Below are 12,907 nucleotides of genomic sequence, written 5' to 3'. Positions count from 1 at the left end.
AACTGTTCTAATTTCTCTATTTAATAAACAGTCATACAATATCTCCATTTATCTGAAACAAAGGAACTCAAGAACAGACAGCTGTAAGAAAGGTTTTTTGATAGGATTGTGCTTTTGCAAGGTTTTTTTAAATGGATTATCCTTCTTTCATCTGCAAATCAATTTTACTGAAATGCTACCATTTCCCTCAATTTTAACCATGAATTTAAAGATAAAGTGAAGATATGACCTAAGCTCAGAAAAGACATTTAACCCCCTGAGCTTACTCTGAAGTTTCTACCAACACCTGCATTTCAGTCCATAAATCAGCTTCATCAGATAATGAAGCTAGTGGTGGAGCTGTGCAAGGAGCACAGTGCCCCAGGTCACCATTCAAAGTGATTTGTGAACATGTTTGCAGCTCTTACTTTCCTTCCCCATTTTCCATCAGCAGTTTTGGGCTTGGCACAGGAGCAGCTGGGTTTGTTCAGTACAGAGCCAGCCTGACCACAGAAACATGGAGCAGTGTCCTGGAGTCACCAGGAGCCAGCAGCTGTGGGAAAGCAGGAGAGCCAGAAAGGTGTGGGAAAGCAGGAGAAAGGTGTGGAAACCACTGCCCATGAGCAAAATGCCTGGTGACATTCCCAGCTCCCAGGGGTGCCACATGCTGGTGGCACAGCAAGGGACATGGGAGCTGAACCAGAGGAGGGATCAGGATCCTGATGGAGCTCACAGGTTTCCTCTGCTGCTGTGCTGGAGCTCACTTTGGAAGGGTAAATAGTTCTCCCTCATCAAAAACACACCCAGCTGGCTTCTCTGTTCTTCTCCCACCTCATCCCATCACACTGCCTCACCTGAACACCCCTCAGCACACAGACACCTCCTCCTCTGCCCAGCTCTGCCCAAGCCACACTGGAATAATGGCCTCACATGTAACTTCCAGACAATCAACACTCCTGCTGCTGATACCAGAGCACTTGATGCTGATGTGGTTGGCGATTATCAGCAGAGAGTGAGGCTTAGCTTCCCACTCCTGCATTCCCGCAGCTGAGCTGGGAGGGATAAACCAGGCTGGTCCTTGTGCTGCCTCCAGGAGCAGGTCAGGGAGCAGGGAGAGCAGAGCCGGGCTCTGGGCACTGCCATTCCCTGTGGGCACGGCCAGTCCCTGTGGGCACTGCGTGTCCCTGTGGGCACTGCCATTCCCTGTGGGCACTGCCATTCCTGTGGGAACTTCCATCCCCTGTGGGCACTGCCATTCCTGTGGGAACTGCCATTCCCTGTGGGCACTGCATGTCCCTGTGGGCACTGCCATTCCCTGTGGGCACTGCCTGTCCCTGTGGGCACTGTGTGACCCTGTGGGCATTGTGTGTCCCTGTGGGCACTGCCATTCCCTGTGGGCACTGCCTGTCCCTGTGGGCACTGCGTGTCCCTGTGGGCACTGCCATTCCCTGTGGGCACTGCGTGTCCCTGTGGGCACTGTGTGACCCTGTGGGCACTGCATGTCCCTGTGAGTGCTGCCATTCCCTGTGGGCACTGCCATTCCCTGTGGGCATTGTGTGACCCTGTGGGCACTGCCTGTCCCTGTGGGCACTGTGTGTCCCTGTGGGCACTGTGTGTCCTTGTGGGCACTGCCATTCCCTGTGGGCACTGTGTGTCCCTGTGGGCACTGCCATTCCCTGTGGGCACTGTGTGTCCCTGTGGGCACTGCATGTCCCTGTGGGCACTGCCATTCCCTGTGGGCGCTGTGTGACCCTGTGGGCACTGCGTATCCCTGTGGGCACTGCCATTCCCTGTGGGCACTGTGTGTCCCTGTGGGCACTGCATGTCCCTGTAGGCACTGCCATTCCCTGTGGGCACTGTGTGACCCTGTGTGCACTGCCTGTCCCTGTGGGTACTGCCATTCCCTGTGGGCACTGCCAGTCCCTGTGGGCACTCCCTGTCCCTGTGGGCACTGCCATTCCCTGTGGGCACTGCCATTCCTGTGGGAACTTCCATCCCCTGTGGGCACTGCCATTCCTGTGGGAACTGCCATTCCCTGTGGGCACTGCATGTCCCTGTGGGCACTGCCTGTCCCTGTGGGCACTGTGTGACCCTGTGGGCATTGTGTGTCCCTGTGGGCACTGCCATTCCCTGTGGGCACTGCCTGTCCCTGTGGGCACTGCGTGTCCCTGTGGGCACTGCCATTCCCTGTGGGCACTGCCTGTCCCTGTGGGCACTGCATGTCCCTGTGGGCACTGCCTGTCCCTGTGGGCACTGTGTGACCCTGTGGGCATTGTGTGTCCCTGTGGGCACTGACATTCCCTGTGGGCACTGCCTGTCCCTGTGGGCACTGCGTGTCCCTGTGGGCACTGCCATTCCCTGTGGGCACTGCGTGTCCCTGTGGGCGCTGTGTGACCCTGTGGGCACTGCATGTCCCTGTGGGCGCTGCCATTCCCTGTGGGCACTGCCATTCCCTGTGGGCATTGTGTGACCCTGTGGGCACTGCCTGTCCCTGTGGGCACTGTGTGTCCCTGTGGGCATTGTGTGTCCTTGTGGGCACTGCCATTCCCTGTGGGCACTGTGTGTCCCTGTGGGCACTGCCATTCCCTGTGGGCACTGCCATTCCCTGTGGACACTGTGTGTCCCTGTGGGCACTGCCAGTCCCTGTGGGCACTGTGTGTCCCTGTGGGCACTGCGTGTCCCTGTGGGCACTGCCATTCCCTGTGGGCACTGCATGTCCCTGTGGGCACTGTGTGTCCCTGTGGGTGCTGCCATTCCCTGTGGGCACTGTGTGTCCCTGTGGGCACTGCATGTCCCTGTGGGCACTGCCATTCCCTGTGGGCACTGTGTGACCCTGTGTGCACTGCCTGTCCCTGTGGGTACTGCCATTCCCTGTGGGCACTGCATGTCCCTGTGGGCACTGCCAGTCCCTGTGGGCACTCCCTGTTCCTGTGGGCGCTGTGTGACCCTGTGGGCACTGCGTATCCCTGTGGGCACTGCTATTCCCTGTGGGCACTGCCAGTCCCTGTGGGCACTCCCTGTCCCTGTGGGCACTGTGTGTCCCTGTGGGCACTGCATGTCCCTGTGCCAGGCACAGGACAGAGCCAGCAGCAGCAGGGACTCTGTGACCCAGGAGCTCATTCCCGTGGGGAGGCAGGAGGAGCCGCGTGTGCCCTCGGGTCACTCCAAAGGCCCAGGAGGTTGGAGCAGCCCCGGCCGCCGCAGCTGCAGCAGGAGCCCGGCCGCCCTGGGCAGCTCCTGAGCTGGCTGCCAGAGCCGCCACGGGCTGGGCCAGGGATGGGCCCCACACGGTTCCATGGGCGCGAGTCAGGCCCTGCAGCTCAGCGGTCCTGGCTGGGGATTTGTGGGTGTACCCAGAACCCAGGGCGGGACTGGGTGTGGGATTTGTGGGATGTACCTAGAACCCAGGGCAGGATGGAGTGTGGGATTTGTGGGATGTACCCAGAACCCAGGGCAGGACTGGGTGTGGGATTTGTGGGATGTACCTAGAACCCAGGGCAGGATGGAGTGTGGGATTTGTGGGATGTACCCAGAACCCAGGGCGGGACTGGGTGTGGGATTTGTGGGATGTACCCAGAACCCAGGGCAGGATCAGGTGTGGGATTTACAGGATCAGGTGTGGGATGTACCCAGAACCCAGGGTGAGGGATTTACAGGATCAGGTGTGGGATGTACCCAGAACCCAGGGTGAGGGATTTACAGGATCAGGTGTGGGATTTACCCAGAACCCAGGGCAGGATCATCCACTCCACGATGGTGGGAGGTGGCCCCTGCATGTGGAGGTCGGTCCTGACGATGTGCTGCGATGCCAGCAGGAGCATGAACAGGAAGGTCAGGTAGGAGCCAGTGTGGCAGATAAACTTGATAAATGGCTTTTTAATGAACAGTCCCAGCCTGCTCTTGGGTGCAATCAGGTACGCCACGGATAGCACGGGGAACAGCAGTCCAATGGTGACACAGGTCAGGAGTTTCACTGCCCAGTGTTTCCTCCTCCATCCTGGAAAGCCGTCGTACCAAAGCGTTGCTAGTAGCTGCTGGCAGTTCGGCTGAGCAACAAACTGGGGAGAAAAAAACAAAGAAAAATTATTAAATTATTACTGACTGGTACTCCACGTGCACTCCCCCTCACTTATGTGCTAGAGCCCACGCAGACCCTCAGATTACTTTGGGGGCCAGCCATGGGATGGAAAAGTATATTTTAGAGATAAAAGGAAAAAAGGAGGGAAGTTTCACTCTTTCTATGTAGGATTTAAGATTCCTTCTCTTGGGAGAAATTTTGTTCTACTTGCAGCATCCTTCTGCAGATCAGCCACTCACCACACACACAGCCTTGTGCAAAAGCAACACCACGAGAATTACTACAAGCTGTTTCTCTCCCCATGTGTTGGAGCACATTCCTTTTCAGAATGTTTCAGGTTTAGACCACCCCAAACAAGTCACTGTCAGCATCTTAAAGAAGTGACTAAAGGATGTGGCAGGAGGGAAAAGGTGCAAAGCTCTGAGAGTGTGTGTGAGAGGGAGAACGTCTCCCAGGGTGTGTGGAGTGCTGCAATGTGTGTGTGTGGGCTGGGCTGGCATGAGACAGCCAACAGCAGCGTGAGGTGTGGCCAGGTGACATCTGGTGGGAAGCAGGACTGCACATTTGGAACCCTGCCTGGCTGTTCAGCAAGAGAGCAGCTGTAAAATGCAAGGGATTAAGCAGAGGCCAAAAGGAATCTAAGTGACATTTGACAGTTCACTTTCACTCTTTAAAAAACAGCATTGTGATGGTGATTTAGTGCATCTCACCCACACCGCACCACACATGCTCAGGGTGCAGCTCCTTCAGGCTGCTCTCATCCCAAACAACCTTTGGGATTTCAAGCCAAGCCATATTTCTGTTCAGTGCTAGAAGACTTCATGTTCCTGATTCTCCCTGGACAGCCCCATGGTTTTCAAGGCTTTCCAGACCCAGAACTAACCAGAGATGTCTGCAAGACCAAGACAACTCTGTTTTTCTTCAAAAATCTTTAGCCAACACCCAAATCTTTTAAATACACCTCAAAAACTGCCCAGTATTGGGAGGGCTTCTAAGCACAGTTCTCAGAGTGCTCTAAACAAGCAGAGCACTGTCATTGCCATGTTAAAAATGACTAAACCAAGGTCAAACAAAAGGACAAATTAGTTGCTTGTTCTGACAAAGTAATTCACTTCTGTAAGTATTTTTAGATTTTGGTAATATATTTTATGTGTCTTAACAGGCTGTTTACATCAGAATCAGACCATTTTTGGACTTGTAGTTCAAATCTATGGAATGAACCAAACTAGCACTGAAAATAAGATCTCCAAGGGAACTATCTGGCATTTATGAAGCTGGATTTTGATGTGCTATTACAACAATAAGCTTCTGATGACTTCTGCATTGGCACATAACTGAAGACACTCTGCTCCAGAGGGCTTGGGAAAATAATATCAGCAGAGTGTGTGATTTGGAATCAACCAGCACATGCAGCAGCTGAAAATGGGCCATAGCTCATGGGGTGATGGTCTCCAGAAAAAGCTAAGACGTGTTGCTTGTAGTGATGAGAAAATATTATTGTAAAATTCCATATATGGGGAGAATGATCATGAAGTCACAGAATCCCAGAATGATTTGGGTTGGGAGGAACCTTAAAGTTCATCTTATTTCCACCCCCTGCCATGGGCAGGGACACCTTCCACTATCTCAGATTGCTCCAAGCCCCATCCAGCCTGGCCTTGGACACTTCTAGGGATCCAGGGGCAGCCACAGCCTCTCTGGGCAGGTAAGAGAAACAATTCCACAGCAACTGGAAAACCGCCAGGCAGCGACTGGTGTTTGGCTGTGTTTTAACTCTGATTTCAGAAAGGTCAGCGCTTTGTGTTTAAAAACACAAAGAAAGTTACACTGCTCTGTTTTCTCAAGATCCCGCTCAGGAGCTGTTACTGGATCTGTTCTGCAGTGACTCACAGGGCAGGAGATGCTGCAGCTTCTCTGAGATGAGGCACAACTTCTTCTATTTTTTTAATTTCTTTTTGAGGGAGAAAATGTTATAAACACATTTTCTCTTTATCACATATGATAGAAGGCTCTGAGGGGAGAATAAAACTGTTTTTCCCTTGAGTCAAAGTCAAAGTCATTTGAGAAATCAAATGACTGTATGTTCCTCTGGTTGCTGTGCAACTTGCAAGCATCTTAAAAGTGCCTCTTCTCTGCCTAATAGCTCATTTCTAAAATCTGCTTTCTCAGTTGTATCTGATGTTAGTTCTTCAAATGGAGACAAATTCACACATCATGAAAGAGCAGCTTTAAAGAGCAGATTGGCAAAAGGGAATGGAAATGGAAAAAGCCATTAAATTTTCCAATCAAGCTGGTCCCAACCTCAATGAAAATTGCCCAAGGAAAATTTAAGCACACCACACAAAGAGACTCCCTAATGTCATAAACCATCAAATGCTGTGTTTATTAAAGGTAAGGCCAAGCACTTACCAAAACTGACTTTTACTAACTTGTATTAGTCCAACTTATTAATCACAGATTTAAAATCACTAAGCACTAATGCTTTATCTCCAGTAGTGCAGTTGGCTGAAAAGCAAAATTTCCAGTGCACAGAAACATTGGAATTCTGAATTATAATGAAGAAGCAAATCAAGCCACTGGTGTGCTGCCTCAAGAATTTATTGGTTTTGGTGAGTTTGCTTCTAGATGCTGTTAACTAAACTAAACCCCCAAATTAATTGACCAGACTAAACCACTGGATGTTCAACTTATAAAGATTGTCTAGGAGTCATAGTGCTAGATCAATGCACACAAAATACAAAAATATATTCTTTCAGGTGTGAAGTACCCTGAAACTCTGATAATATTGTGGAACTTTTGTAATCCTCCATAATTTCAAAATTCTCCATAAAATTACGGAAATTTCTACTTTGCAAATAGCAGAGCAGAGAACTGGAAAAGCAACTTCAGCACTACTTTTACCAAGGCTTTTCCTGAGTGAAAGGTAATTTTCCACATAAGTAACCCCAAATGTGTTTTTTCACATTTTTGCAAAGCCTTTCATGTGCCACAGCCTGAAATAGTGCCTGTGTATATCACAGCCTTTTATCATTTCACATGAATGTACTGTGTGTGACAGGATTTGGCATCAGTTAAAGTTTCTGCACAACAAAAAGCAGGAAAAAAACCTGCATTTTGTCCCAGTTTTGTGGATGGGTCAGAGTCACAGGCAGATGCACTGCACCAGAAGCTCTGCTAAGAGAATATATGACTATGAAACACTATTTCTCCAACACCTGACAAGCATTTTATCCAAGGACTGCTGCATTACAGGAGCCTCCAGTCTCTACCACAAACAGCAGCACAAGACATCACCTCGAGAGGATGGAGAATGTTCTGACAGCTGCAACAGTGAAAAGAAATATCACCAAGAGGTGGCATTTATGCTCAGTTCAGTGCATGCAGGAAGTGAACCTCTGATGCTGTGTAGGGTTTGGTGGGATAGAGTTAACTTCCCTCACAGCAGCTGGGTTTGGTTCTGTGCTGGAAACAGGGCTGATACCCCAGGGATGTCTGAGTTATCCCTGAGCAGGGACTGCACACAGCCAGGGCCTGTCCTGCTCCTCACCCTCACCAGGGAGGAGCTGGGGGGACACAGGCAGGACAGCTGATCCCAGCTGACCCCAGGGGCACCCCACACCTTGTGGCATCACCCTCGGCACACACAGCTGGGGAGAAGGAGGAAGGGGGGTAGTTTGTCTCCCCAAGTCACTCCTGAGCTCCTGCCTGCCCATGGACACGGTGAATGAATTCCTGGCTGTGCTTTGCCTGCACACTTGGCTTCTGCTGCACCTGTTTCAAGCTGTCTTTATCTCAGCCCACGGCTTTTCTCACTTCTCTCTTCCAGTTCTCTCCCTCATCCCACCGGCAGGAGTGGGCGCGTGGCTCCTGGGGCTGAGCTGCTGCCTGGGGTTAAACCACCACAGAGGCACCAAAGCAAAGGCTGTGGTTGTACAAAACCCTGTCCAGGGCGGTCCCCACCTGCAGATGCATTTCTGGAGGAGCCAATCCCAAAAACAATCTCCTTGTCCATTACCTGTTGAGCAGAACCTGTCCCTAGGTGAGTATAGAGATCACAGGGAGATAAAATGCAACTCAGAGTCCCTCCTTGTGAGCACAACACCCCTGAGATACTGTGAACAAGGTGCTCAGTCTCCTGGCTTTTGAAAATGGGGATAAATATCTTTTCCTTTCCAAGAAATGAGATCAGCAACTCCAGTCTTAGTTGGGAAGCACTCTAGAGATTACTTCAGTACAAAGTCTTTTATATTCTCTTCTTCTTCTCTCAGCCTTGCCAGGGTCTTTGTGTAACATTTGGCTTGCAGGTGGATTGTGCTATTAGAGAATTTCATTTTCAATGTTCATCACGCTCATTGCCACCTAATCCTATACCAAGGGGGATATTTTTAAAGGGAAAAAGAGCAACTGCTGGATGGAGTGTCTTTTCCTTAATAACTAATCTTTACTGATATTTTAAGTCACCTAAATTCCACTTCTCGGGAATTAAATGTTTTCTGCATGCTGTCAAACACAGAAATTATGTTCCACCCCCCTCCCCTCATCTATGGGGAAATCCCTGATCTCTCGCAGTCATAAGTAATTTAGGATCAGACACAGATGGGTTGAGATGTGAATGCCTCAGGGAGCAACTGAAATAGCTCCCTGATAGACATCACAGGGGCTGAGCACAGCATCCCTCTGCCTTTATTCTGATTATCATGACTGCTGCCAACAGCCTCTTGTTTGGAGTTTGCTGGAGTTCTCGTCTGTGCTCTTGCTGCGGATGGCGAGGGCGAATCCTCTTCATAGATGAATAACCACTAATTTGGAACTGCAGAGCTCTGTCTTAATAAGCAGGAGTGAGTTCTTCTATCAGCCAGCTCCAGCAGCTCCCACAGAGGTCACCAGTGAGAGCCAAACACGGCATGGGAGCCATGAAATGACCTTTGGCTCCTGCCTGACACTCCTTTCAAAGGTCGGGTCTCACCAACATCACTGTAGCCCAGAGCATCTCAAACCTGCAAGGCTGCTGGGTAGTACTGCATGGCACTGCCCTCCACAATTAAAGCTATTTAACCTTTGGAAAGGCAGATTTTCTCAGAAACAGAGCTAGATTTTGCAGCTTGTGTGAAGTGTCTGATGCAGCTGCATATCTTAGAGAGGTCTGTGAAGAATGCAGATTCCCTGTGAATCCCTGTCTCCCATGAAAGGGAGAAATGCCATTGCTGTTCTCCTCTCAAGCAGCACCACACATTTCCAGGGCCACACCAACCCCTCTGCCTCCATTTTTACCAAGAACAAGATCTTCTGAGGAAGAATGGAAATGTGGTGGTTGCAGCAGGCCAATTGCTCTTCAGGGAAATTCCAGTGGGCAATAGCCAAAGAGCCTCATTTCTAAATTAGCCCAAGACAGGAGAGAGAAACTCTGTGTGGCCTAATTTGATGCCTGCAGCAGAGAGCCAGTGAGCCTTGTGAGACCACATATTCCAGAGAAGAAATGCCAGCCTCCTCAAGTTTGCAGTGTTGCAAACAGTGAGATGAATAAGAAAACCCTCTTTTGTAGCACATTTCTTTTTAAAGTTCAACCTTGCTAATGACTGCAAAGTTATTTACATTCTGCTGCCGAAGTGTGAGCTGCAGAGGGTAAACACCTAATGGCTGTTCATCCTGTTAATTAAGTACTTTCTGCAAGAGGAAAAAAAAAAAAAAAAAAGGAGAAATGAGACAAAGCAGTTGGAGTGGGGGCTGTGTAATGTGGGGGAAAGGGACTACACAACTCAGCATTCCTCATCAGACACTTCCAAGACATAAGAGTTTTTTTGCAGGATGAATATCCTATCAAAACCACAGCTGTGAGTAGCAGCAGTGAAGCACTGATGAAAATCCAAATGGCAACATTCCTGCCATTGAGGAGATCACACAGCTGAGCTGGACCAGCCCTTCAAGGAAACCAAGTGCTACCCAAACTGCTCAAACCCTCAGCTGGGGAATAAAACAAACTCCAGATCCTCCACAGATGAACATATGGCCTCAAATTAGACAGGAATTTAGTTTAATCTGTTCTTAAAATATTTTAAATTATGATGACACATGAATCTCAACTAAAGGTCTCCTATCCATAATAGATCTCTCTGCTGGTAGCAGACATGAACTCAGCTTAAGTGATAGCAATTGGAAATTCAGCAGTGAGGTGAATGCTGACAAAAGGAAAGAGTGAATAACCTCTAAAATCCTGCCACTGTTCCATCAAAATTCATGGCTTTAACACCTTCAAGTTGGATTGGCTTCAATATTTAAATTAAAAGGTCCCACACATCCTAGGACAATGACAGATGCTTGCAAATCCTAGATACCAACCCATGGAAGAAGCAATTGTAAAGTCTTTAAGCTTGAAATTAAATCCATCTCTACCCCAAGTGCTTAAATATGTGTTTAGCTGTAGGTTTGTATTTATGGCCTGTGTCAGCAGGATTTAGGTGCATTAAGTTCTGCTCTGAAGCAAGGCAAGGGGCAGAGAACGCCAGCAGAACAGGCTCCTCTGGGCCAGACCTGAGCAAGAGCCCAGCAGAAGCACAATTTTCAGCATTTACTCAAGTCTACAGTTGATAAATAAATTCCTGAGGGATGGATCCCAGCAAAGATCCCAGGATACAGTTCTCTTACAGAGATGCAGGATGTCTGGGCTGGGTTTCCACAGGCAGAGTGCTGAAGTGCTGAATGGGAGCAATACAGCCCACAGGGAGTTAATTCCCAACACATACCTGCACCCAAGAGCTGAACAGGGGATATCAGACACAGAAGCACGGGAGAAAGACTAAAAACTGTTTAGACACAAATCTATCAGCATTTCCTGAGTGCTCTTTCAGGCAGCACTTCAGGAGTTACAGATTTTGGCAGTGAATACTGGGAGCTCTCAGGGGCTATAGCAGAAGTGGGGAACGTATTGACTTTTAAGTAAAAGGCTGGGCTCATTCTCTCTAGTGAATTACTAACATTTACATTAAATAAGTGATAAGTAAAGCAAACATGAAAATTTTAAAAGTCATTTAGGAGTAGTTTTAAATACATACCTACTTTACCCGATTAGTGTTAATAAAAAGTCCGAAAGTTAGTTTTTCTTTGCTTCCTTTCTGACCTGAGACACATTTACACTGAAACTGTGTAATTTTGGATTCCTTTTCCTTTCTGCCTTACCTCCTCCTGAATGAGTAAATTTATTCCAATATCCACAAAAGAGCAGACTAGCACACTACAAACATTTCTCACCTCCTTGGGAACCCCCAAAGGCTACCCCTGCTCCTGGGTTGTATCACCCTGGCAGAATAAACTCTTTGCTGAGGGAAGTTTGCTCAGCCAGCTGGGTTTTGAAGAGAATAAGAACAAAAACTGCAGTCAGAGCTTTTAAATGTCAGTGTGCATAAGAGCTCAGTTTGGGGGGTGCCATGACAAACCCATGTATTCATCTCACTTCTCCTGGAGCCACCTGTGAGGTGGTGACTGTTCTCAGTCACCTCATTGAGGTGGTGATGGACCTGACTTACATATGAGGTGAGAGGAATGTGCAAATGTCAGTTCTTTTCTGAAAGGAGCTTCATAACTCGCTTCTCTAAGCCACAGGAATGAAGTTCAAATTCCCAGAAATCAGGTAAATAACAACGATCACTTCTAAATCCAAATGAGAGAATCCATGCCCACAGTTTTCCTCCAGAGTTTATTACTTCAGAGTGTCATTCAAAGTATGAAATAACATGATTTACTCTTCTCCACTGATATAAAGCTGATTCTAAATACACTTCAGCCCTTCAGTTGTGGGCATGCTGAACACTTGGCTGTTACAACACACAGGACAAGTGTTACATCACTTGTCCTCTCCAGTTCCTGTTGTCTATAGAAAGCCCATCAATCATGTCCTGTACTTTGGCTTTGGCTTCCCAAGCCTCTTCTCTGGCTGGCAAGAAGACTGATGGGAAACATGAAGTTTAGGGAACTGTCAAACTCACTAAATCACTCTTGAACGCTGTTAAAACCGTGGTGACCTCTTTAACTTTCAGCATATTTCCCATCTTTGTCCAGGAGATCATTAAGTAAGAGGCACAAGACACCAAAAATTACTTAAAGAATGATCCTGGCATTTTCTGCCCACTACACATCACCACAATGCAATCCAAGTCCTTGTCCTTGACCTACATACCAGTCTTAGGGTGCTTTTTCAAATTGGTGCATGACAAGATTAGTCAGAGATGATTTTGCTGTCAAAAGACAGCGTTCTGCAGTTCTGTTCCGTGACAGCTGCAGTATGTGGCTAACCTTCATCAAGCGAGAACATTTCGGCGTTACGTGAACGATGTACCAAATAATGCTGCTCCCTCAAATAAACATTCCAGTCCACTGTGTCAAACCACTGAACCATCAGCCCTCTGAATATTATTTCTTCTTCCAAGTTTGGAGAGGAGTTAAGATTTAAGTGCCACTTGTCCTAATTTTTGTAACACGATGATGCAGCTGTACAGGTTAGATTTCTGTGACAACTTCCCAAACCAAACAAAGAGATCTGGCAACTGCACAAGCCTGTAGAGGAGGGGCTCTGAGTCATGCACCACCAGTGATCAGCAGGGATGGCTCTTTTAAGGGTGAAAATATAGACAAATCTCCCCACCTGCCACCCCAAATTCTGTCTCTGAGGCTGTCAATAACAGCTCAGTTAGTGCCACGCTCACAGAAGATTTTCCAAGGTGGTCAAGTGCTGCTGGGATGGAGTTTGAGAGAAAAGAGCTTCATTTAGCACAGGCCACTGCTCATACACCAGATGGGAAACTGCTGCAGACTACAATGAACAAATGAAAGGATGGCTGTTGGAAAAGGAAAGGTCAC

The 12,907-nt window shown here is 48.4% G+C and overlaps 1 protein-coding gene across 1 annotated transcript in view; it reads right to left on the bottom strand.

Annotated features, from left to right (window-relative positions):
- TRPC5 (transient receptor potential cation channel subfamily C member 5) overlaps window positions 1–12,907 on the bottom strand; it is a 104,778-nt gene that overhangs the window by 39,206 nt on the left and 52,665 nt on the right. The window contains exon 4 of the mRNA XM_021525254.2: window positions 3,701–4,037. Within this exon, the coding sequence (XP_021380929.1) occupies window positions 3,701–4,037 (337 nt within the window). The remainder of the gene's footprint in view (window positions 1–3,700; window positions 4,038–12,907) is intronic.

Source organism: Lonchura striata, chromosome 14 (genome assembly GCF_046129695.1).
Source record: "Lonchura striata isolate bLonStr1 chromosome 14, bLonStr1.mat, whole genome shotgun sequence".
Lineage (NCBI taxonomy): Eukaryota > Metazoa > Chordata > Aves > Passeriformes > Estrildidae > Lonchura > Lonchura striata.
Note: the sequence above shows the minus strand (reverse complement) of the source record. Positions and strands in the feature narration are given on the sequence as shown.